The 24,788-nt window shown below is 59.2% G+C and overlaps 1 protein-coding gene and 1 long non-coding RNA gene across 5 annotated transcripts in view; one reads left to right on the top strand and one right to left on the bottom strand.

The window, feature by feature from the left end:
* Positions 1-24,788, bottom strand: part of LOC144382367 (uncharacterized) — a 422,766-nt gene that overhangs the window by 169,280 nt on the left and 228,698 nt on the right. The window lies entirely within an intron of this gene.
* On the top strand, positions 1,849-23,573 carry RAPGEF3 (Rap guanine nucleotide exchange factor 3). Of its 4 annotated transcripts, none has more exons than XM_036099350.2 (29): positions 1,850-2,165; positions 2,642-2,854; positions 8,566-8,619; positions 8,705-8,811; positions 9,003-9,124; positions 9,278-9,446; positions 9,996-10,080; positions 10,441-10,501; positions 10,620-10,696; positions 10,891-11,037; positions 11,579-11,691; positions 11,965-12,053; positions 12,345-12,423; positions 12,631-12,781; positions 12,866-12,948; positions 13,781-13,820; positions 16,149-16,230; positions 16,563-16,709; positions 17,497-17,586; positions 18,858-18,973; positions 19,442-19,567; positions 19,657-19,838; positions 20,110-20,200; positions 20,303-20,353; positions 21,280-21,367; positions 21,716-21,780; positions 22,168-22,222; positions 22,304-22,375; positions 23,149-23,573. In XM_036099350.2, exons 1-29 carry the CDS (start codon positions 2,160-2,162, stop codon positions 23,265-23,267), a joined length of 2,880 nt encoding a protein of 959 aa, XP_035955243.1. In that variant the 5' UTR covers positions 1,850-2,159; the 3' UTR covers positions 23,268-23,573. The 4 variants fall into 4 exon arrangements, with proteins under 4 accessions (XP_035955248.1, XP_035955243.1, XP_035955246.1 ...); XM_036099353.2 differs by having other exon boundaries at positions 2,507-2,854; XM_036099352.2 differs by lacking the exon at positions 17,497-17,586 and having other exon boundaries at positions 1,853-2,165; positions 18,876-18,973.

Raw genomic sequence — 24,788 nt, 5'->3', positions numbered from 1 at the left:
TTAGGAGAATGAATATGATGGATACACAATGCAGTACAGCATGGGGGTTAAGTGGAGCCTGGCAACCTGGGTTGAAGCCCCAGCTCATCATTTGCTAGCTATGTGACCTTGGCCAGTCACTTAATACCTCGGGGCCTCAGTTTCCCCATGCATATAAAGTGGGAATAAGGGTAGTGCGGCTTCACAGGGTAACGAGCGGCAGAGATTACATACGTGAAGCACTTGGAACAGTGCCAGGCAAGTACAGGCTCTCGTGGTTTGCTGAGAAGTCTGCAGGTATGCAGATGTCCTGCTTCATTTCCCAGCTCCTTTTCCACCTGCCGGAGTAAGGGCAGGTATAAAGACGAAATGGGGAACCTCTTTCTGACCCCACTGCCCGTCCCTTGAAACTCCTCTGTCAGACCTTCTAGATCAGGTCACTAGCCCCAGCAACCTAAAACCTTAACTCCCCTCAACTCTCTTCTGCATGCACCCTTGTGCCCCTAGCCTGTTATTCTTTTCTGCCAACAACTAAGCTGTTCTCCCTTCTACCAAATTCCCAGAACGTGGGTGGGTGGGTTTGGGCCTGGGGCCAAATTTATTCTCAGGCTCCCCTCCTTCCCTGAAGGGGCATTTCTCAAAATGTGAACCCAGCAGATAACCTTGTGTATTTGCTCAAAACACAGATTTTCCGTTACATGCCAATAGAACTGAATCTGAATTTTGGGGGAGTGGGGAGGATAAAACTTTCATTTTGATAAGCTCCTGGGTGGATTTTTAAATACACATTAAAACTGAGATTTTAATCACCATTAAAAACTGTCTCCGAGAAAATAATCATCGGTGGGAGATGGGGGCTCAGCGTCCCAAAGCTGGCAGGATGCTTAGTGTCTTCCCCAATTCAGGCAGGCTCAGCAGCAAAGGGAAAGGGACCGAGACTGGGCCAAAAAAAGTGAGTCCTAGAAAGCTGGGGGGCGGGGCGTGCGACTCCTTTCCAAACCCTCATCCCCGTCCTGACCAATTCCTGGGCGCTGCGGGTGTGGCGGTGAGGAGCCGCTGTCTCTCCACCCTCTCCGAAGCAGGAGCGGGGCGAGGAGGGCGGCTCTGGGCCTTCTGCGCGGAGGGGGGAACTGAAGCCCAGGAAAGCGACCGGCCTTGGTACAGAGCCTGCAGAGGACTCTGGAATCCCGAGGCTCTGCCGCCAGCCGCCCGGCAGCCAGGGAGCGCGCTGGGGGCGTGGTTCTCGAAACCCCCCTCTCTTCCGCAGCTCCGCCCCAACTCCGGCCCCCATCCCTTCTGGAGAGCAGTCCTTCTTCCCCAGCCTCAATTTCCCCACCCGCGCCCGTGTGTGTGTGTCCGGCGGGGGCGGGGAGGGGAGGCTCCGCAGCGGGATTCCCCACGGGAAAGCAGCCCAGTCCCTCCCCCGGGCTGTTCGAGACCCTGAACCGGAGCAGGAGGCAGGACGCCCCCGGCCGGGAAGCGGCCCCAGCCCGGATTTCCCTCCCGGGTGGGGCCGCAATGACTCACCCCCCCCTCCCCCTTCCCCCGGTTTCCTTGTTTGCATTTCTCCTCCCGGCCACGTGGCGGCCGGTGCCGCCACTCACCACCCCTACCCCGACACCCCGGCCGCGGCGGCCCTGGCACACAAAGCCGGGCCGCTCCTGCCCCCTGGGGCTTCTCAGGCCTCGGGCTGGCGCCCGCCCCGCTACCCGCGAGTCCGGACTCCACCCCCTGCCCAAGCCCGCCCCCTTCCCTGCGCCCTCCCCCACCGTCCGGCCGGGCGCCTCCTCTCCGCCCTCTCAGGCCGTCCCGGGGAGGGGAAGGGGGCGGGGAGCGCAGGGGGTGTGACAGCTCCCGCCCGGACCAGTGCCAGCGGCAGCCTCGCTTCGGCGCCCGGTGCCAGCTGGCTCATTCGCCTGGGACGGAGGCAGAGGCCTGGGGCTCCTTGCCGCTGGGGGGGGGGTAGCTCCCCCCCACGCCCCCAGCCCTCTACCCACCCAAAGAAGCCTCTCCACCCAACGCTTAGCCCTGGCAGCGGGTCCAGCTAGGAATTACCCTGGTCACTTCGCCTGGGGCTTTCAGCCCACACCCCTCCGGGAGCAGTCGGGGTCTCGCGGAGGGTCTCCCCCGCCCCAGCCTTTTGCTCGAGCCCGCAGGGCTGTGCACGTTTGCGAAGGAACATGAAGGTGGGTAAGGTGGGGTCAGGGCCGGCAGGAGCAGGAGAGGAAGATGACATGGTGGGTGGGGTGTTTGGGTGGGAGAGAGAGGGCTGGTCAGGGGTGAAGGAGAAGGGGAGAAGAGGGGTTTGAGCTGGAGCTGCATTTCTGGGGGTTTCAGTGAGTCCACAGCCTCACACTGGGAGGTGGCAGAGATCCCTTCAGGGACATGGGCAGTGGGGTGGGGCAGAAGTCCAAAGGAGACCGGGAAGAAAGGCCCGATCTCCGGTCCACCAGCTGGAGACCCCGAAGTGCGCCAGACCGGCAGGCCCCAGTGAAGGTCTTCCTGTCCCTCCCCCGGCTCCTGGCAGGGTTGCAGCACCTCCGCCTGACCAGTCCAGAGGACTCAAAGGAAGTGGTTCTGCCTGGGGCGGTTGTGCCCTGGTCCAGCTGCCCCAGCCCCAGCCCCAGCCCCATGGCTCTCTGCCTTCCTCCCTGCGTCACAGGTGGGCTGGCCAGGTGAGAGCCCCTGGCGGGTGGGCCTGGCCGTGGATGGCAGCCCAGCTCTAGGAGCGGCACAGGTGGGAGGCCTCCCGGACGTGGTGCCGGAGGGGACCCTGCTCAATATGGTGCTGAAGAGGATGCACCGGCCCCGAAGCTGCTCTTACCAGCTGCTGCTTGAGCACCAGCGCCCCAGCCGCATCCAGGGGCTCCGCTGGGTGAGTGCCCATCAGCTGCCCTGGCTAGGGCCAGCCACTGGGACTGGAGGAGGGCCTGGACTGGGAGACGGAGTACGCTGCTGGGGGCGCAGGGGCCACTGCTGGGCTGCACAGTGGGTCGAGCAGCTTGGCTGCTGGGTGTGTGGGTGGCACACACAGCCGCACCGCGTGTGTCTGTGTGCGTGTGGTACTCACATCTGCCCATGCTGGGATTTGTCACAGATCTGTCACCTTTGTGCGCCCTGTTAGGTGCTTGTGTGTCCTCCAGGTGGTGGTGGGAGGCATGTGTGAAATACTGGGGGCCAGGTCAAGGTGGAGGGTGAGGCAAGCTTGGTTGCTGTTCTGGATCTATCACCGTGGCAACATTCTCCTTTAGCGAGCCACTGAAGTGCGCCAATTCTTCTTGATCTTGGGGTGAGGTGGTCATGTGAATGCTGCTTGGCATCTGGCTCTGGGGGGCTCAGGGGAGGATTTTGAGAAGTTTGGAGCCTGGAGCTGGAGTCTCCCTTTGCCAGTGAGGAACCTCCTGGAGCTGTGAGAATGAAGGAGAGGGCAGGAGGGGGAAGAGGGGTGGGGTGCGGGGTGGGGGACAGGATCCAGATCAGCAGAGAAGCTCTCTCTGACCACCCAGACTTCAGAGTTCTTTCCCCTGAGATTCAGCGTGTGTCTATTCTGTGGGCCATGGGGATAGCGTTGGCAGAGGGTGGGGGGTGCCAGGAGGGTACTTGGGCAAAGGGGTAGAGGGAAAGCAGGAGCAGGTGACAGAATTGGGAGAGCTTGTCACCTATGTCTCTTATCAGCAAGTCCCTTTGAGTAGGAGGACCACCACCTTCTGCCTCTTTCCTCGTACCTCTTGCCCAACTGCCATTTATATTTATCAGAATATGAGGCTGAGTGAGAAAAATGAGGTCTGCTAAGGTGATGGGGGCCTCCCCACAATCAGAGTTGAGAGGATAATCTAGGTGTCAGTCCCTAGCTCTCCCCCAACCCCTCCCTCCCTCCCTGGGTCTTCCTGATCAGGGGCCACTTGGGCCTGGGTCCTGCTCAAGATGGGGCTCGGGAGGGAGCAGGGGAGCCGGCCCCTTCTGGGCCAAGCCATCTCCCCCACCCCTCCAGCTCACTGGCAGGAGCTACTGCTTGGAGCCTGTGGGCTAGAACCCTCCCTCCCTCCTTCCCTCTCAGACTATAATTACTTGTGTATTTCCTGTCCCCTTCCCAGCTTGTAGAGGCAAGGTGGGGAGTGGGGGAAAGGGCAGGTGCCGGGACAATGAGGTCACTGGAGGATCCCCTGGGACCCAAAGACTTGGCGGGGGAGTGGAAGAGGCCGCCAGGCTGTCTCCTGACTCCTCCGGCCCCCAGAATTGAAGAGCTGGGGTGTGTGGGGAGGCCAGAAGAGTGGCATAAGGGTTGCTGGAGTGGAAATGGGCTGAAAGTCACTGAAACACAGCCCCCCCTGCCCCCCCACCCCGCCCAGCCAGTTGTGTGTAGGGGTAGGTGGGAATGGGTAATTAAAGGGAACTTAGATTTTTAGGGCTAGGGGCAAGGGCCACACCCTCTCCTGATGACCACCTCTGGGGAGTCGCGGGGGGGGGGGTTGGTTTCAGCCCACTGCAGCTGGGTTTAAGAGGCTCTGGGTACCCGGGAAGTTGCACCGCTCACCTGAGGCAACGAGGGGCTGGCAGGGAGTGTATACACATGGGGTAAAGGGTGGATGTTGTAGAGGGGTGGAGGCTAGGAGGACAATGTGGACAGTTATTTAGGCCACGACAGCCTCTTAGAAAACCAGGGGGAACCCATCAATCTCCTGAGGCCTCAAGAGGGCCCTTCTGTTGCGACTAGATCAGGACAAGAGAAAATGAAAGCAAGTTCCAGCAGGACGGCCCGAGGTTAGATAGAGAAAAGATTTACCAACTATGGCAAAAGTGACCCTGGAATGGGATGGAAGAACAGCTCCTTTGGAAAATGCGAGAGAGAGAGGAGATCTTGTCTGATGTCTGGAAGCCAGAGAAGAATCAATTTATCCAGGGACAAGGGCAAGATCAGGATACCTCTGGTGGTTCTTACAAGCTCAGAGAAGCTTCCCTTTGAGAGATTGTTTTGGGGGAGGTGGCTCTATTCTCTAACTCAGAAAACGTGCTTTCATCCAACCTGTCCAAACAATGGTAGTAGCTGATAGTTGTCTAAAACTTAGGTCCCAGGCACTATTATTTTTAAGATTTTATTTATTTATTTGAGAGAGAGCATAAGCCAGGGTGAGAGGCAGAGGGAGAAGCAGGCTCCCCGCTGAGCAGGGAGCCCGATGCGGGGCTCGATCCCAGGACTCTGGGATCATGACCTGAGCCGAAGGCAGACGCTTAACCGACTGAGTCACCCAGGCACCCCAGTCCCAGGCACTATTATAAGAGCTTTACTTTTAACATATCAAATCATCTGACAATAGCCCTGTGAGATAGATACTAATGTCATCATCTCATTTTATAGATGAGAAAACAGAGGTACGGGGTGGCTAAGTGACAGGTCCAGGGTTACACACCTGCTAAGAGACAAAGTGAGGCTTCTGTCCCAGGTGATCTGGCTGTGTAGAGGCCGAGCTCATGGTGTACTTTCTTTTGCTGCAGATGGTAACACTGACCGCCACCCCCCCCCCCCCGCCAAAGCATCACCCCTCCCCTTGCGTCCTCTCCCTGTCCCAACACACACAGCCCTGGCCTGAGACCCTAGCCATGGCCTAAGGGAACTGGTCTGACAGGTCCCCACGAGGCTGTCTGGCTCAGTGCCGGCCCCTCCAGTGTGGCTCTGACACCGAGTGACAGGGAAGGAGCGTGGGGCAGGCTTATGGCACTGGTGCCAGGGAAGCTAGCTGCCACCTCCTCTTCTACCCTGAGTCCTTCCTGTCCGGGCAGGAGGGCACGCAGTGGGCAAGGGCCTTCACCCCCCCATACCAGCCACTTCTTTCCAACTGAGAACCCCTATGGTGACACTCAGGGTTATCAGATGAGGGACAGGTTTAGTGAAGGTACAACATTTTTTGCATTATGTCCAGGTAATAGGCACCCATCATAAAATAATGAAGTTTAATCAAAGTTACTTAACATTTACTGAGTGGTTACCACAAGCCAAGCATCGCTTCGAGTGCTTTATGTTATTAACTCATTTGACCCTCATAATTACCTTATAAGATAGGTACTATTATCATGAACCCCATTTTACAAATGAGGAAACTGAAGCACATGGAGGTTAATAAGCAGCCAAGGTCACCCAACCGGCTGGTAATGGGGAACTGAGATTTGACCTGCGCATCTGGATCGGGAGCCCCCAGCCTTGACCAGATCTCCTGACTAGCACCCTCGCCCCCATCCTAGGACATTCCCAGTACACATGCACATGGTAGGGACCCAGAGGGACTATGATAACAAACCCGTGCAACTTTGTTTAACGCAATGTTTTCCAAACTTACTTACCCATGGAACATTCCTGAGGGCAAAATTTATCCGTCCAGAGCACAAGGTGGGGGAAACACGAGGCCATGGAGGTGCCTGGGAGGCCCTAGTGCCTCGTGGTTAAGGACCTGTGTTTTGGAATCGGGCAGGCACAGCGTGAATCCCGGTGCCCCTCTTCACCAACTCTCAGGACAGGTCATATAACCTCTGAGCCTCCTTCTCTCCAGCTGCGAGGTAGGAGACAAACACCTCCTTCCAGGGCCAGCGCTGGTTATTCAGTAGGCTCTAGAATTTCTGAGTAGTTGTGTGACTCTGGGTCAGTTACTTCATCTCTCTGGGCTCCCGTTTTCCTTGGCAGATGGAGAGGGATGCCTTCAGGAACCTTCCTCAGCTCTGATGGGCCAGAGCCCCCTTCCCCTGACCCTCGTGCTTATTCCCTGGGGCAGGGCAGGAAATGGTTTCACCAAGGCCTGGGGATCTAGCATCTGGGCTGTGCCCAGCCTGGCCACAGAAGCAGGCACCAACCCTCCTGATGTGCCCTCCAGGGTCAGAATAATACCAGGAAGGGAGCATAGGCTGGAGCCTGGGTCGTGGGCACCAGGGAGAATTGGGGCAGGGATGGGGCCACCTGGGCGTTTTGACATGAACAACAGCAAGTCGTTAGCACTCGGCACTGTTTGTTCCGACACAGGGGGCTGGCTGGGTAGCATTCCTGCCCTTCCTCCTTCCCCGGCTCCTCCTCCTCCTCCTCCTCCTCATTTCCTGTTGCTAAGTCTCTAGGGCTCTGTGTCTGGCACCAGGCTGGGCCCCATGACCCGGGCAGGGATACCCTAGGGACACCTAGCGACTTCCGCCCAGCCCCGGGCCAGGCGCCTGTGTGTGCCCGACCTCAGGCCTCTGCCTGGCACACAGGGGGAAGATGCCAGGACCAGGGGAGGGGGTTCTGGCCCCGGGCCTGCTTGCACCCCAGCTCCCCAGCCAGGTCCTTTTCAGGGCCCTGAGTGCAGCTGGGAAAGCAGGAGAGAGAGCTAGTGAGAGGGGGGCAGGAACCAGGCAGGTGCGGTGGGTGGGGTGAGACCAAGAATGTGAGCACTTCTGGAGTTTATGCACAGCTGTCTGGTTATCCCAAGTACTTGTGACTGAGTTACACGAGCTCTTCACCCCAAGACTTCTGTTTCCTAAGTCAGAGAAGACAGACAATCCCTGCTCCGCCTACTTTCCATCTGGTCCTCTTCTGTCTAGGATCAGAGGAAATCATGGAGCGAGACATGCTTTGTAAACCGTAAAGTACTCTGCCTTTGGGAGGGCTCATGGAGGGTCGGGCATGCTGTCCAGAGATGTCCACAAATTCCAGGTGGCAGAGAAAGAAGGGTCGTAAGGGGCTGTTTTGGCCAACATCCCGGGACATACAGGCCCTGGGGTCCTGGATGGCTCAGTTGATACCAAGGGCCTGGCAGCCTTGTTAACCAGGGTTTCTACATAAATCCTGTCTTCCAGAGCCAGTCCTGGGTGCTGTCAAGACTTACTCACTCTTGCAGGGTTATGGGCTAGCAGCAGCATCTCAGAGAGGACAGGGGCTTTCCAGCAGGCAGCCCGCCCTCTGCTTCACTGATGAGTAATAATAGCTGACATGTACATACAGCTCTATGCTAAGCTGTGCCTTAAACATTCAATACACATTAACTCACAGAACCCTTCCCGAAGCCTCTGTATTGGTATTATGAGTGTTTTATAGATTTTACAGACAAGGAAACTGAGACAGGGAGAAATTAAACCATATATTTAGGGTCACACTGCTAGTAAATGAAGGAATAGGGATTTGAATCCAGGAGTCCCCAGGTCTTGTGGCTGGGGATGAACCCCGGCTCGGGATTAGGCTTTGTGACCCCAGGCTGGGAGCAAAGATGCTCATTTCCTGGCACGACATGGGCCTTTCTTACCTCCCATCCTCATGCTCTTTCAGCTCTCTTCCCTACACAGGTGTGGTTTACCTGGGGGCCTGGGCACACGTGGGCCCTGAGTAAGCAGAATGGGGATCTCATCTGTTGGGGTGCAGTGCTCGTGTCTAGAAGGAAGACAAGGGTCTGGTGATAGGGTGGGAAGAGGTGGATGCCTGGCGCACAGGGGTGCTCGGGGAGCATTAGTTTATTTGTTGACCGAGTAGCTAAGTGTATGTGTTTGGAGCTGGGGACTGGGCAAGAGGTGAGGGAAAGGGGAGGGCTGAGGTCCAAGAGCTGGCACTAACGTGCAGACGCTCCCCCTTGCCCTTAGACGCCACTCACTGACAGTGAGGAGTCCCTGGATTTCAGCGTGAGCCTGGAGCAGGTACCAGCCGGGAGGGGTGGAGCTGGGAGGGGACAGCAAGCCAGGGGTTCGGGGCCTGAGCCCGCTGGGACGCTCCCTGTCCTAGGCCTCCACGGAGCGGGTGCTCAGGGCTGGGAAGCAGCTGCATCGGCAACTCCTGGCCACCTGCCCGACCCTCATCCGAGACCGGAAGTACCACCTTCGGCTCTATCGGTGAGTGGAGGCCTGGGCTGCGTCCTTGCCCACCCCCATCTTCTCTCCCTTTTGCTCTCCTTCAGGCCTCTGGGCCTCGCCCTGCTGCTAGCCTAGAAAGGCACCGTTCTGACCCAAAGTTCCCCCTTCTGCCCTCCACCCTCCTGCCTTTTAATTCTCCCTCTTCTTCCCTGTCCCCTTACCCCCCGTAGGCAATGCTGCTCCGGCCGGGAGCTGGTGGATGGCATCTTGGCCCTGGGCCTTGGGGTCCATTCCCGGAGCCAAGCCGTGGGAATCTGCCAGGTGCTGCTGGATGAAGGTGCCCTTTGCCATGGTGAGCCCAAGCCCAGGGTGGGGCCCCCGGGCCTGGCAGTCCTGGGGAGCAGGCATCTGGGGGCGAGGCGTCGGTGGGCATTACGGTGGGCATACTGGTACCCACACGGCCTCGGTTTGTCGCCTCCCTCACACCCGGGCCTCTGCCCTGCAGTGAAACACGACTGGACCTTCCAGGACCGAGACACCCAATTCTACCGTTTCCCTGGCCCGGAGCCAGAGACCGTGGGCATCCATGAGCTGGAGGAGGAGCTGGTCGAGGCTGTGGCCCTGCTCTCCCAGCGGGGGCCTGATGCCCTGCTCACCGTGGCACTCCGAAAGCCGTGAGTCGGGAGCCCTGCAGCCCACAATCCCAGGCCTCGCACGGCTCTCAGACTCTGTAGTCTCTCAGTTTCATCTCTGAGATGTTCCCTTTCTTCTCGCTGTGTGATCTGGAGCCCCCTTCCCCACCTCTGAACCTGTTTCTTCCTTTGTAACTGTGGGTGGAAGGCACGGGGCTTACGAAGACCCTGCGCACTCAGGTGCAGCGGTGGCTGGGAGGGGGCAGGCGGGCGGGTCTGGGTTCAGGTTCCAGTTCCATGGGTGACTCCCTGGGTGGCCTTGGGCCTCTCCATGCCAGCTTCCTCTTCTGTCAAAGGAGGAGAGTCCTGCCCACATCATGGGGTGGTCACGAGGGCAGGTTGAAATAACATGTGCGAAGCCCTGGGCCTCAGGCCGGCGCGCGGTGTGCACGCGGTAGTGGCTGGCCCATTACCGGTCACCATCACTGCCGAGGCCGGCTGGCCCCAGGCCCCAGCGTGGTGGGCGGCGTGGCTCCCGTGCCCTCAGGCCCAAAGTGCACTGTTTGCCTCCCGGCCGCCCTGTGCCCGCAGCCCGGGTCAGCGCACAGATGAGGAGCTGGACCTCATCTTTGAGGAGTTGCTACACATCAAGGCTGTGGCCCACCTCTCCAACTCGGTCAGTCCGCCCGCCTCCACCCCTTCCCCAGGACCTCCTCTCCCTGTGGACCCCTGAGGCCCCAACTGCTGGGCCAGAAGATGCTTCCCCCCTCTTCGGCCTCTGGCTTGGAAATGTCCATCTCTGGTTCCCAGCATCCTTGTCCAAAAATCCTTCTCCCTCCCCCCCACCCCCGCCCCAGCACATTTCCTCCCCGGGCGTTGTCTCCTGCTGAATCCCAGGCATCTGAGCTAGCCACATCACTGCGTACAAACCGCACCCCCCCCCCGGGCGTTTGTGTCCTTGGACCTAACCTCCCCGCTAGCCTGGCCCCTCTTACCCCGGACTCGCCCCACTGACCCTCTGTTCCCCGCCTCACAGGTGAAGCGGGAATTAGCGGCTGTTCTGCTCTTTGAACCACACAGCAAAGCAGGGACCGTGTGTAAGTCAGACGGTGGGGGGTGGGGTGGGGCAGGACGCCGGGCGCCAGGGGTCTGGACGCAGCAGAGGCCACGGAGAAGTGCAGGTGACCCCAGGTGTCTGATCGGCGCTTCTCTCAGTGTTCAGCCAGGGAGACAAGGGCACCTCATGGTACATCATCTGGAAGGGGTCTGTCAACGTGGTGACCCATGGCAAGGTGAGTTCTCCCTCTCTGCCCGGCCCTCTCGGTGGTACCCGCTTCCCTGGTCCAAGCCCTCGTGGGCAGGACCTCGATGGACCCAAGATTGCCAATCCCCCAGGTCTCCTCCTGCCCAGGGGCTCTCCCGCCATGGATCTGCTCTGACGAGGGTTGGGGGGCCTGGCTGGGCTATGACTGAGACCTGGCTGCAGGGGCTGGTGACCACACTGCACGAGGGAGATGACTTTGGACAGTTGGCGCTGGTGAATGACGCACCCCGGGCAGCCACCATCATCCTACGAGAAGACAACTGTCATTTCCTCCGCGTGGACAAGCAGGACTTCAACCGTATCATCAAGGTGCCATTACTGGGGGTGGGGAGGGCAGGGGACATGGCCAGGATCCTTCTCTGGAGAAGTGGCAGGGGGGTAAGCGGCAGGGACCAGAGAGGGTCTATAAGGATCATGGCGAGGTAGGAGCTGGAGAAGCTTGGAGGTGATGGCTGGGGTGTGGGCATGTGGGGAGGTCTCTAGCACACTAAGGAGGTTCAATGAAACTGGAGAACCCCAGCTCAGTGTGGGAGACCATGGGGGTGGGGGGTTACGGAAGGGTCGGGGGGGAGTAGGGTGTGAGGGGAGGCAGAGTAATGGAGAGTGGGAGCCACAGAAGGAGGTGGGGGAGGGATGGGTGGAGGAGGGGGGCTCAGGCTGCATGATGGGCAGGACTGGGAGTAGGGCAGATCCAAGGTCACGGGCATTGAATGGGGTGGGAGAAGGGCTGAATGTCCTTGTGGGTGCCTTGTGGGGCCCAGGGTCTGGCATGGAGGTGGAGGGAGATGCCCTGGGAAGGGGGAAAGGACCCGTGGTGTGTACTGAGCACAGGGTGTGGCTTGTTCTCCAGGATGTGGAAGCAAAGACCATGAGGCTAGAAGAACATGGCAAAGTGGTGTTGGTGCTGGAGAGAGCCTCTCAGGGCGCTGGCCCTTCTCGCCCCCCAACCCCAGGCAGGAACCGGTAACACACCTGCCACGCTCCTTCTGCACACCTTCCCTCTTGCCCACCTTCTCTCCTTCCGTTTCCCGGGCTTTACTCCCTTCCCGCATGTCTTACCCCTGCTCGCTGGCCTCCCGGGATGGGGGGAAGGGGCTTCCGGGGATCAGATGCACCCCCAGAGCGAGCTTCCCTCCACCCCTGAGGTGGGACAGAGCTGGCAGATAGGGAGGGGTGATGTGATTCCTGCTGTCTGTCCAGATGGGGGAAGGGCTATGGATCGGCTGTTTCTGCTAGGTATACAGTGATGTCTGGCACCCCAGAGAAGATTCTAGAACTGCTGTTGGAGGCCATGCGACCTGACTCCAGTGCTCACGACCCAACAGGTAGGGACAAGAGATACCCTGCGTGCTGTGTGACTCATTGGGTGGTCAGCGTAGTCTGGGAGAGGGCCAGGCACCCCGAGTGTGACGTCACTGGGTGCTGGGTTGGGCCAGCAGGAAGTCCTCATTCCTGTGCCCTTGGCTTGGGTGGGGAGTGTCGTCACAGGGCCTGGGCCTTGCTGGGACACTGCCCACCACAGGACTGGCAGAAGGGAACTCCAGCCACGCAGACATCTGTGCTCGGCAGACTTGACCTCTGAGGCTTCCTCCTGTTCCCCTGTCCCTGCCCTACAGAGACCTTCCTCAGTGACTTCCTCCTGACCTACAGTGTCTTCATGCCCAGTGCCCAGCTCTGTGCTGCCCTCCTGCACCAATATCCTTCCAGCCCCAGGGGGACGAGGAGGTTGTATGGAACAGGGAGAAGGGGTCTCTCAGAGCAGGGTTGCGCTGAACCCTCCGAAGTACCAGCCTCGTGCCGAGGCCAGCCTGTCAGCGGGCCCCGGGCAGCCTTGCCCCTCCTTTGCCTGAGGTGTGGTGGGTGGCCCGCTTGGCCGCTGTGGTTCCCTTGACTGGCACCCACCTTCCATGCGGAGCCTTCAGGGGGCAGTGAGCAGGAGCACAGCACCTACATTTGCAACAAGAGGCAGCAGATCCTGCGGCTGGTCAGCCAGTGGGTGGCCCTCTATGGCCCCATGCTCCACACGGACCCCGTGGCCACCAGCTTTCTCCAGGTACCTGGGAGTGAGGCAGGGCTGGCCCGGGCTGCCGGGAGGGGTGCAGCTACCTCTGGGTCAATGAATCTTGGCTCCTCCCAGAAACTCTCAGACCTGGTGAGCAGAGACACCCGGCTTTGCCTCCTGCTGCGGGAGCAGTGGCCGGAGAGGCGGCGGCACCACAGGTGATGCTTGGGCTCCACGTTCACTTGTCACATGCGTGGCGGGCAGTGCATTGGGGACGGAGAATACCGCACCCACGCTGGACACCAACACAAACACGCGCTGGAAATCCGGGCTGCACCGCCTATGGCCGTGCTGCTCTGGGCACGCCCCCCCCCCCCCCGCCCCCCGGGCTCCGGGCTCTCGTCCCCGGCACCGGGAGAGCACCCATCTCACGAGCATGGGGTGTCACGGCGCCTTCTGAGCACAGAGCCATGCCTTGCAGGCGCTGTGAGCTATGCGAGTGTTGGCTGTGGCTGCTCATTTGTCCAGTCCTGTTCTTACCAGTCCCCTTGCTGTTCCCCCTCGCGCCACACTCACGCACTGTCTCGCGCCACGCAGGCATTCACGTGTCCTTCTCCCGAGCGCACCTGCCGTTCCCACTCTCTCCATTCTGCACATACTTACTCCGAGAATCCTCGGTGCCCTGTCCTGCTGGCCCAGCCCGGTGAATTCCCTAGAGCTTCTCTTGGCCTTCCCAGACATTCCCATGGGGCCAGGTGAGGGTCAGGGAGAGCTCACCTGCCCGGCCTGACACCTGGGGCACATTACTTCCTGGAACTCTCTTTCCTTCCCCCCTGCTGGCCTGCGGAAATCCCAGAAGGCAGGGGCTGAGTTTTGAGCCCCTGCTTTGCCCCCTCTAGCTGGTATTTAGCAAGTCTGCAAAGCTCTGAGCCTCTGCTGAGGGTAGATGGAATCCAGAGCCAGGCCCCCCACCCCCCACCCCCTGCCCCGTCCTGCCCGAAGGGGTCCCTGGCTCACCGCATCTCACTGCCCTTCTCGCTTGCTCCCCAGGTTGGAAAATGGCTGTGGGAATGCATCTCCTCAGATGAAGGTGCCCGCGCAGACCAGCTCCTCTCCTCTCTGTCTGGCCCCAGCTTCTTCCCTCTGCCCCTCCTTCAGCCCCCACCCCAGGGGCTCAGCCTGGAAAGGATCCCCATGCACAGACACACCCCTGGGGCTGGGATAGGTGTTCACAGAGCAGGGGCTGGGTGTGGCGTGGGGGCCAGGCCTAGTGGGGAGACACAGAGGTCTAGGGTCACCCCTCCATCCCTACCTCACCCCAAGGGGCTTCTGTTGCATCTGGGAGGTATTCCATGTTCGCAGAGCCAGTTAGCAGTTCCCCGGGGGTTGGGGGGAGGGGATGGTGCCTGAAGGCAGCCTCTGAAGCCCAGGGGTTCCTGGGAGTCAGAGGTGGCTGGTACCATTCCTGGCAGGGGCCCACAGGGAGCAAAGGGGGCTGAGAACGTGTGGCTGGAACCGAGATTTCTTGAGGAATGGTGGGAGAAAGGGCTGGAACGGTAGGATGGGGCTGGTTGTGGGGAGCGCTGCACTGGGAATAAACACCAGGCTCTCTGTGCCCAGTGGCCTGTGTCTCCTCCCCACCCCCTCCCTGCTAGAGACTCTCACAGGCTCCTTCTCTTCTATAGGCAAAGCTTGTTTCCACCTCAGGGCCTGGAACTTTCTTTCTCTGGCTCTTTGCCCACTCAAATCCTTATCTTTCTGATCTCAGCCAAAATGTTGGGTCCTCAGAGAGGCCCCCTTCCCATCTCCCTATCCAGAGCACCCCTCACCGCCCTCGCCTGACAAGGTGTCTTCTATGACCCTCGTCAAAGCCTCAGGCCCTGTGGGGTTGTTCTGTTTATCCTCTGTTAGGGCCTGCCCCACCCCGCTAGAGTACTGGCTTCCAGAGTGAGCGCCTGCACCTGTGGCTCGCGGCGGACGCTCAGGATCTAGTATGGAATCGCCCTCATGTGCCGGGCACTCTGCTAGGTGCTGATGCCGCAGTGGCGGGGGCCAGCCACCCCAGGCCTTGTGGGGCTCACAGACAGACTGCACGGCGTCCTGATGCATAATGGCAAAGGCAGGAGTCTCTGAAAACAGAAGGGAAGGGCTGACTCGGGGTCAGGATCAGGGAGAGTGACCACAAGAGCTGAGAGCTACAGGGTGGGAGGGTCAGGGGGGAAGAGGCCCGCAGTGAGGTTCGACAGGGCAGGGAGTCCACCTGTTCGGGACCCTGCAGAGGGAGTGTGAGAGGGAGCCACCAGAGGGGGCTGGGGAGGCAGGCAGGGCCCACAGCATGTAGAGCCCTGTGTGCCATGTTGAGGGGTTTGGGCTTTGTCCTCTGAACAATGCGATTCCTTGGAGATGTTGGGGCCATGGGTGGACAAGGTTGAATGTGTGTTTTGAGGAGGTCAGCTAAGGACCCCGTGCTTTATCCAGCAGACAATGATGGCCTTGAAGCTGCATTAGGAAGCTTAATCTGGCTCTGGTCAGGCAGACTGGAAGGGGGGAGCTGGAGGCACCCGAGGGCTGACAGTAGAGAATAGTCCGGCCATTGTAGCACATGAGGGGGGGAGACAACTGGGCAAGTGGAACTGGGGGTTGGCTTGGGCTGGGAGGAGGGGCTCAGAGGAACCCCCAGAACAAGGTGATAAGCTTTGCGGAAATGGGGGGGCAGGGGGCGGGGAGAGGCGGGAGCCAAGCCCAGGAGAACAGCTGGGAGGCAGGATGAGGGGTCTGAGGGAGGTGTTGAGTCTGGGGGGATGGAGCCCAGATATGGAAGGATCCCAGAGGTGCTTGGAAGAGAGGGCGATGCTGCAACTTCCGCATGCAGGTGGTATGAGGCTGTGTGGATGTCTGGGGAGAGCTCTGAGACGTGGAGTAGAGAAGGCCTGTGGCTGGGGTCTGAACTCGGAGGATCGGCCCCATTCAGATCTGGGAGTGGGCAGAGGAGTTGTATTATGGAGGCCTTTGCCCGGCATGGCTGCCCCGTCAGCCCTGGAGGGCTATTGTGACTATTTAGATGCTTAGAATAAGCCTGTACTGAGCCTAGCACACAGCAAATGGCCAATAGCAAACGGTAGCCAGAGGAGGAAAAGGAAGACAAAACCAGGGCCAAGGGCTGAGGTGTGTTCATATTAGGACAGCTCTGGGCCTATTTGGCACAGGGGGTGACACGAACTCACAGGGGCACTGGCTTGTCTCACCTCGGGGAGCCTTGGTGCCTGACGCCTTCCCCGGCTCAGGTCCACGCAGCCAAGCAGAGCCCGCTGGTGGTGTGTGCGCCATGTGGGCCCCGCGCTCCCAGGGACAGAGGCCTCTGCGTGGCTCTGTGCACTCTCCCCTGTGCCTCCGGGGCCTTACTTTCTCTCCCTCTCAGGCCAGGAACGTGCCTGTTTGGCTCCCGGGCCAGGACCAGCCCCTCCCCAGCAGCAACTGTGCCATTCGAGTTGGGGACAAAGGTTGGTGGTCCGGGCCAGCCAGGACAGAGGCTGCACCCTGAGGTCATCACCCTTGACCTTAGTATGCTTGGCCGAGGAGGGCGCGCTGGACTCCTTGGGGTCTCTGTTCCAGGCTGCCAGACAGGGTGTGCCCCCCCACCCTACGCCTCCCTCCCTCCCTCCCCAGCTCAGGACCTCCCCCCCACTCTGGGCAGCGGGTCCACCCAGGCTTCCCCTCACCACCCCTCCTGCCTCCTCGGGCCCCTCCCACTGCTGCGCTTGCTGCATGCTCACTTCTGGCTGGGGGGACCAAGAAGCCCCATCCTACAGCTCGGCCTGGTCTTCCTCCGCAGTCCCCTATGACATTTGCCGGCCCGACCACTCGGTGCTGACCCTGAAGCTGCCGGTGACGGCCTCCGTGAGAGAGGTGATGGCGGCCTTGGCCCAGGAGGATGGCTGGACCAAGGGGCAGGTGCTGGTGAAGGTCAACTCTACAGGCCGTGAGTTGTGTCTCTGGGCGGGGGGGGTAGCTCCGAGGGAGGGGGTCCCTCAGTCTGTGCCCAGATCCCAGCCCTCGGATTAAGATCAGCGTTTTGATCGTCTTCATCAGTGTTAATGATGGTTAGCATTTAAGGGCGGTTTATTATGTCTCTCCAAAGTGCTTTGCATGTAGTGCTTGAGAGCATGAACTCTGGAGCCTGCCATCGGCAGTTGAGACCAGCCCTTTAGCTACCGGTCTGTGTGTCCTTGGGCAGGAGACTTGATCTCTCTGTGCTCTTTTCAGCATCTGTTCAGTGGGGCTGGTAAGAGTGCTGACCTCGCAGAGGAACTGTGAGGATTGAATGGGCATATCTATTTTAGGGTTTAGAATGGTGCCTGGCACAGCACTTTGTACATTAGTTTTATTATTATCATCCTCATCTACTCATTGAGTCCTGGTAACCACCTTATGAGATAGGTACTTTCATCCTATTTTCTTTTTTTTTTTTTTTTTAAAGATTTTATTTATTTATTTATTTGAGAGAGAGAGAATGAGAGACAGAGAGCACGAGAGGGAAGAGGGTCAGAAGGAGAAGCAGGCTCCCTGCCGAGCAGGGAGCCCGATGCGGGACTCGATCCCGGGACTCCAGGATCACGACCTGAGCCGAAGGCAGTCGCTTAACCAACTGAGCCACCCAGGCGCCCTACTTTCATCCTATTTTCATTCAAGGAAACTGAAACTCAAGGGGATGAGGCAATTGTCCTGAGTTCATACAGTAAATGAGAGTGTCTGGCTTTTGAATTTAGGTAGTCTTCATTCATTTTGTCAGTTGGCAAACATGTTTGAGAGTCAGCTATGGGCCAGCAATGTGTTAGGAGCTGGAGGCACCATGGCAGGTAAGATAAGAAGCTTGGTGGTTAAGAGCATCCACAGGATCCCCTAACCTGGGTTGGGATCCCAGGACCCACTGCTGCCGAGCTGTGTGATCCTGATCTGAGCAGAGTGCTTAACCTTGCTGAGCCTCCGATTCCTCATCGGTCGCATGAGCACTAACACTGTACCCGTCGCACAGGACTGCTGTGGCCATAAAAGAGATCACATATATAAAACACTTAGCATGGGGCTTGCACAAAGTTAGTGCTCAGAACATGGCAGCATGAGAATTATTTAGACCTGCTTTCAGGGAACTTGGGCCATCAGAAACCACTCTTCATTCTCTGTGGAGGACGCAGCCCGGGGCTGACAGCTGGAGCCTAGGGTAGACAGGAATTAGGGGCACCCAGGGAATAATGACAAGGAGTGGAGGCCAGAAAAGCAAACCGTTCTCCTCCTTCAGGAAGTGGGGAGACGGGTTGCAGTCACGTGGTCCTGTGCTCTGCTCTGGGAAGCACCGCCCTCTGATGGCCACCCAGAAAGTTGCAGCTGCCCCAGGACCAGAGACTCTGCTACCGGACCGGAACTGTTGAGAGTACTGACCTTCCTTCCCATTGTTTAGATCACCTCCCATGTCAGTAACCAATATTTTTACTACAAACCCCCTGTTATGTGTATACTTGCTTGGAAGTCATATACATATACTCCCACACTAACATTATATAATTCTAAAGCTACCCACAAAGTAAACATGCAAAAACAGATGAGAAAAATAAGTAGAAGAAGAGCTGATAGTTTTTGGACATAGGATGGTCTTGCTTTGGAGGCTACTGGTCTAGAGAGTAGGGATTCACACATGACTAAGAACACAGTCTCGGTCGGTAGTTGCTGATGAAAATCAACACTAAGCCCCGTGTGGGGCACTTCCCAGTTTTCAAAGGGCCGTTACATGCATCGCCTACTTATTGCCACTGCTTACATAAATTAACTTGTTAGCCTTGCGAGTAGTCAGGGTTGGTCTTGCTGTCTCCATCTGACAAAGAAGGAAACTCAGGGAGTCTCCGCCGTTGCCCGAGTATTGTCTCTAACGATCCTTTCCCGTCTTCCTCGGCGTGCTAACCTGGGCAGTGTGGATGTGGGGGGCACGGGCGCCTGTGCATTTAGCGCACCTGCCCAGGACTCCAGCCCGGCTCCTGGGAGAAGGGACCTCCCGACTGGGGCCGCGACCCTGCCCTCGGTAGCTCCCTGGCCTCCCTCTCTGCCCACCACTGCCCCCCGCGGCCCCCCCCCCCAGCCTCTGCTCTCTTTGCAGATGCCATTGGCCTGCAGCCAGAGGCCCGCGGTGTGGCCACATCCCTGGGGCTCAACGAGCGGCTCTTTGTTGTCAACCCACAGGAAGTGCATGAACTGGTAGGAACAGGCAGGGGGCCAGGGAGGAGCTGTGTTTTGGGGGTGGCAGAGGTGGGTGCAGGGGAGGGTCACAGAGAGGAGAGAGGAGGGCCTGGCTCTGACTGCTGCTGGGTCTTAAGGGTGAAGTGGAAGGAGTGGGCCTCAACTGATGGAAGGTACCAGATGCTGGGGAAGGGAGAGAGCTGGTTGAGAGCTCTCAAGGAGAAAGAAGACCTCCCCTCATTGGGGGTTCCCCAGGAGACAGGAGCCCTACAAGGAGGGGGTCTCAGCACTGGGGAGCTGGCAGGAGGATAGACAACTCCTTGGAAAGCCTTATCCTTCAGAGGCCTACTCCTGGTAGCACCCTTATCCTCCCCAACATGCCTTGGACCATGGGCATGGAGTCTCTGCCCCAAACTCTCTCCTCCTACCCCGCACCTGCCCCCTGGATTCCTCAGGTACCCCTCCTGAGCTCTCTTGCACCTACAGACCCCACACCCCGAGCAGCTGGGGCCCACTGTGGGCTCTGCTGAGGGGCTGGACCTGGTGAGTGCCAAGGACCTGGCGGGCCAGCTGACAGACCACGACTGGAGCCTCTTCAACAGTATCCACCAGGTGCAGGGAGCAGAGCTGAGGGGAGGAGCGCTGATGGCAGGGGCAGCCCGCCTGGTGTGGGCTCATCTCTCCTGCTGTCCCCTCCCCAGGTGGAGCTGATCCACTACGTGCTGGGCCCCCAGCATCTGCGGGACGTCACCACCGCCAACCTGGAGCGTTTCATGCGCCGCTTCAATGAGCTCCAGTACTGGGTGGCCACAGAGCTGTGTCTCTGCCCCGTGCCGGGCCTGCGGGCCCAGCTGCTCAGGAAGTTCATCAAGCTGGCTGCCCAGTGAGTGCCTACGGGCTGGGTGGGTGTGTGGCAGAGTCCCGAGGCCGCCTTATCTCATGTCCCCATCCCTGTTCAGTATGTTGCCAAATCTGCCTTCCCCTTGCTTCCCTGGGTCTCCTAGAGTCTCTGCCTCCCCACCCCATCTCGCCCAGCCCCCACAGAGGCAGCGCTGGCTGGACCTGATCCTGGGCCCCAGGCCGGCTGTTGTCTGGGTAGGAACTCTGAGGGTGTGGCTGTTTCCCCTGAGATCCTCTGGGTCTTCCACTCATAGCCTCAAGGAGCAAAAAAATCTCAATTCCTTCTTTGCCATCATGTTTGGCCTCAGCAACTCGGCCATCAGCCGCCTGGCCCACACGTGGGAGGTAGGTGTGATCTGGATGGCCCGTGCCCATGCTGGGAGTGCTGGTTGGGGATGGGGCTCCCATCCCAGAGCAGTGAGAGCTCCATCTGCCTCTGCTTCACAGCGGCTGCCCCACAAAGTCCGGAAGCTGTACTCGGCCCTTGAGAGGTTGCTGGTGAGTGCTGGGCCTTGGCTCCTCCTTCCAGAAACCCTGATTCTGGGCTTCCCGGCAGCCTCTCTACCTGTCTCTGGCCACTTGCAGGGTTTCTAGCGCTGGGCCAGAGTGGGATTCCCTCTGGGTTGTACGTTTGGGGAGCTGGTGAGGCGTGGAGTGTTAGCGGTATGAGGGGGGTGCCCAGCGTGTTATATCCTGTATGGTGGGGGTGGGGGTGGGGGAGCCTTGGCTGTGGCTGTGACGTCCTGTGTGAAGACCAGGACAGGGCACGTGTGGTGTCTGGCATTGGGCTCTGAAGCACCAGGGGAACATCCGGGGAACATGGGTCTCCAGCTGACCTGCCTCAGGCCCAGGGAGCAAGTCCTGGCGCCAGGCCCACAGTGTGCCAGGGCCTGTCAGTGGCCCCTCAGGAGATGCTGGAGGACGCTAGAGGAGGCCATAGATGAGGGAAAAGCTGAGGAGCTGGCTTCCCCTCCCACCCCCTGCCAGGAATTGTTGGGGGGGTGGTTAAGAGGTTTTGAGAGTGTTCAGGAGAGAACTCACACAAAGGTGTTTTTATCAGCCTGGCTCTGAGCTCTTGAGAAAAAAATCTACCTTGTGGGCTCAAGAGGTTCAAAGGAATTTACCTACTAGAAAGGGAAAAACAGACAGAAACAAGAACAGGGACAGAGACAGAAGGGGGGGAGTGGTTTCCATGAAACCTCAGGGCCCCTGAAGTGTGCTTGGGGGGTTAACCAGAGGCCAGGAAGCCGTATGCGCAGATGGTCGGTCTGGCCGTGCTTCAGGTCCCCTCCCGCCTGCTGCGGAGCCCGCCTCAGGGAGACCTGGGGCCCAGAGGAAGCTGAGCTCCGAGCAGATGGTGTTTGGTTGTGTCGTGGTGCGTGGTGGGTCATGTCCCTCCCTCACTGAGGCTTCTGCCCTCTCAGGACCCCTCATGGAACCACCGAGTCTATCGACTGCTCCTCACCAAGCTCTCCCCCCCCATCATCCCCTTCATGCCTCTTCTTCTCAAAGGTAATTGGACCAGTGCTTACCTTCCTGCCTCCACCCATCCGTTCCTGCGTCTGTCCGTATGTCCATCTGACCCTTGGGGTGCCCATGCCTTGGGGGACACAAAGACGAATTGTGAGTTCACAGGCTAGAAGCAGTGTTGACACAAGTGCTGGTGACATCAGATGGCCTCTGATATGAGGCCTAAGAGATAGAAGGAAATTGCTCCGGGAGGTCAGAGGGGAGCCAGAGGAAGAGGGTAGTGTGGGGCTGGGACAGGCCCAAGGCTCCCATTATTGGCCCTTCGCCTTTCCTGGGCTGCAGGAAGGGCAGGAGTTTGGGGACCTTTAAGCAAAACCCATCTCTCTGCAGACATGACCTTCATCCATGAAGGAAACCACACACTGGTAGAGAATCTCATCAACTTTGAGAAGATGGTGAGTTCAAGGAGAGTGGGCATCTGCCCCTAGAGTGAGTTAGAGATATGACTGTGTCCTTGCAAGCGAGTGGGGGGCGGGAGATGACCGAAAGTTGTTATTAATAATACAAATATGAATACTTCTTTTAAAGTAGTCACTCCCTTGCGTGCTGGGGAAGGCAGCCTTCATTATCTCACCCGGCAGGCTGAGCCCTAAGCCCTCCCTGATCTCTGTTCTTTCTCCCGCCACCTGGTCCCCCCTGGGCGTGTGGGGCAAAGCAGACACGGCCCCGTCTAGTCCCTAGGAGCGCCCCCACTCCAAGGGGGCTTGCTTCCCAGCTGCCCCACGGGCCACGCCAGGGTCCTGCCCCTCAGGCCTGCTCTTCTGTCCTTACTTTGCCCACAGAGAATGCTGGCCAGAGCCGTGCGGATGCTGCACCGCTGCCGAAGCCACAGCAACGGTGAGAGGCCCCCCCACCCCCCAGGAGCCCCCACCCCCCCTCCCCTTCCAGGCTCTGACTCCCGCCTCTCGCCCCGCCCAGTGCCGCTGTCGCCGCTCAGAAGCCGCGTATCCCACCTCCACGAGGACAGCCAGGCCGCGAGGACATCCACGTGTAAGTCGGGCAGGGCTGGGTGCCGACAGCACAGCCACGGCTGGCGTTTACCGCCACCTGCGTACAGGATGCTGTGGCCTCTTCACGACACCTCTCTGAGGAAGCTAGAATGTTCTCCCAGCTTAAAGACACACAAGCAGGCTTGAGCCCTGAAGTAACTGTGGAAGGCTGGGACAGATGACAGAGCTGGGACCCAGGCCCTCTTACTCCAGACCTGATTTTGTTTAATTGGCCTTCAATCGCATGAAGCGGATTAATCGTAGTCCACGGTTCAGCCGACGCTGTCACCATTGGCCCTTTGTTTTACGTATGTACCGATGGTGATAATCTATCGAACACCGCTGGACCCAAGCCAAGTAGGGGCACATTGACAAGAGCCTCCTCTCCCCACGCACTCTTCCCTTCTCCTGGGCCGCTATAATATATTGATGTAGATATATTTATATGGACTCATATACATACACCTACAGCTTTAAAACGCTTCATATGCTTATTATGACAACAAAATTCTTGAGTTGTAGTTGTTTTTGAATTTAGTAAAAAGGGGTATTATGCAGTATGTAATCTCGGGGACCTGTTTTTCAGAGTCTGAGCTCTTCACCACACTTCTCCAGACTGGAGGGCTAGACAGTCTTCTAGCTTGGCTGTGGGAAGTGGCAGGGTAGGGGGTGGAGGGCGGCAAGGCTGATTTGCTCCTTGACAGGGAAGGGATGGGCTCTACAGAGTGGCAGGGCTGCCCCCCTGACCCCTGTCCCGCCCCCCCTCCCCCGCAGGCTCCGAGCAGTCCCTGGGCACCCGCAGTCCGGCCAGCACCTGGGCTTATGTCCAGCAGCTGAAGGTCATCGACAACCAGCGGGAACTCTCCCGCCTCTCCCGGGAGCTGGAGCCTTGAGGCGGCTGGGGCTGGAGCAGGCACTTCCGGGCAGGAAAGCCAGGGCACGCCCGGGCCAAGAGGCCCCCAGGCCGGCCGCAGCTGGGCAGGGCTCTCCGCGGACTGGACTCGCGGCCCTGGAACGGGCAGCGTGGCGGCGGCCGTCCCCTGTGATGACGGGCGCCCGAGGAGGACCTCGAGTGGAATGAGCCGGGGCCCAAGGCCAAGGAATGGGGGACAGAGAGGCCCTGGAGCGGGCGGGAGAGCAGGGCAGGCTCTGGGACTCTGTGTTCAATAGAGAGCTCTCCACACCAGGTTTTTCCCCCAGGTTCTGTGCCTCTGTGGCTTTGTTGTCCGGCCATCTCCAGGCGGTTTCACAGTGGACAGAGGGAGCAGGTCACATCCATGGCCGGGGCAGGGCTGGCGGCCTGGGGCGGGGGGTGGGGGTGGGGGTGGGGAGGAGCAGTGGGGCTTCTCTTCCCCGAGCACGAGCACGGGAACAGGTGATGAACGGTCGGTGTGGCCGCGGCTGTGTGAGGCGGAGGGCTGGTCCCTGAGGAGCCCTTCCGTTAACATCAGTGACCAGGGATGCTGTGTTCTGAGGCCAGCCCTGTTGGGGTGTGTCAGTGAAGGCCGAGACCGTCCCAACCCCAAGAGCTGGGGAGGGGGTGTTGTGTCGAGGGTGGACGCAGGGAGGCTGACAAGCAGTCCCACTGCTGCACGGGGTCTCTGGGTCCCAGGCGGAGCACTAAGACGGCTGCCACTGCCGTCCAGACCTACGCCCCTGGCCTCGGCAGCTGCCGGAGCCTGAAGCCCCTGTCAGTGGCCAGTGGGGGTCACCCTGGGCTGTCAGCTGTGGTCTGAGAGCACTGTTCCAGCCAGCTGCAACTAGCTCCTTCCACCCACCCCCTCCTGGCTGCAGCACGCCTCAGCCTGGTGGGTGGTCCTCTCAGGAACCGGGGCCTCCGAGGACAAGTGGCCAGTAATAGAAAGAACACTGAGGCGGAGGCTTCTGAGGGGAGCCCATCCCTTTCTGAGGACTGGCAGGCTCCCAGGAGATCCACTTTCTTGAGACTGGTGCCAGCCAGCTCTGTTAGCGTTCTGTCCTCCCTCCCCTCCCCTTCAGCACTCCCCTCCCATGCAGGGGGCTCCCTCCTCTCTCGGCTTCCTATGGCCCTGAACCTGGTAGGGGGAGGTACACTGTCTGGCCTGGAGAGGGACCTCTCGGCCTTGGGGATGACCCCAGAGTAGGCGTTGAGTGGCAGGGCCCATACCTGGAGGCCGAGGAGGCAGCTGGTATGGCCCCGTACTGGCTCAAGTCCACCTCCCCTCACCCCTGCCCTGCCAGACCTCTTATCCCTGTGGTCAGGGACACACATACAAACTGCTTCTGGAGAGGGTTAGAGCCTTTTGCAGGAAGCAGCACAGCTGGGATTATACCTCAGGTTTCTGGGAGAATCCCAGCAAGTTAAGGAACAGTTCCCTGCCTCCATTTCTCCATCTGTAAAATGGGTATGATGATCTCAGTTCAGCCCTTAGTGA

Source organism: Halichoerus grypus, chromosome 6, assembly GCF_964656455.1.
Source record: "Halichoerus grypus chromosome 6, mHalGry1.hap1.1, whole genome shotgun sequence".
In the NCBI taxonomy this organism is placed as follows: Eukaryota; Metazoa; Chordata; class Mammalia; order Carnivora; family Phocidae; genus Halichoerus; species Halichoerus grypus.
This window is presented reverse-complemented; position numbering and strand designations above follow the sequence as displayed.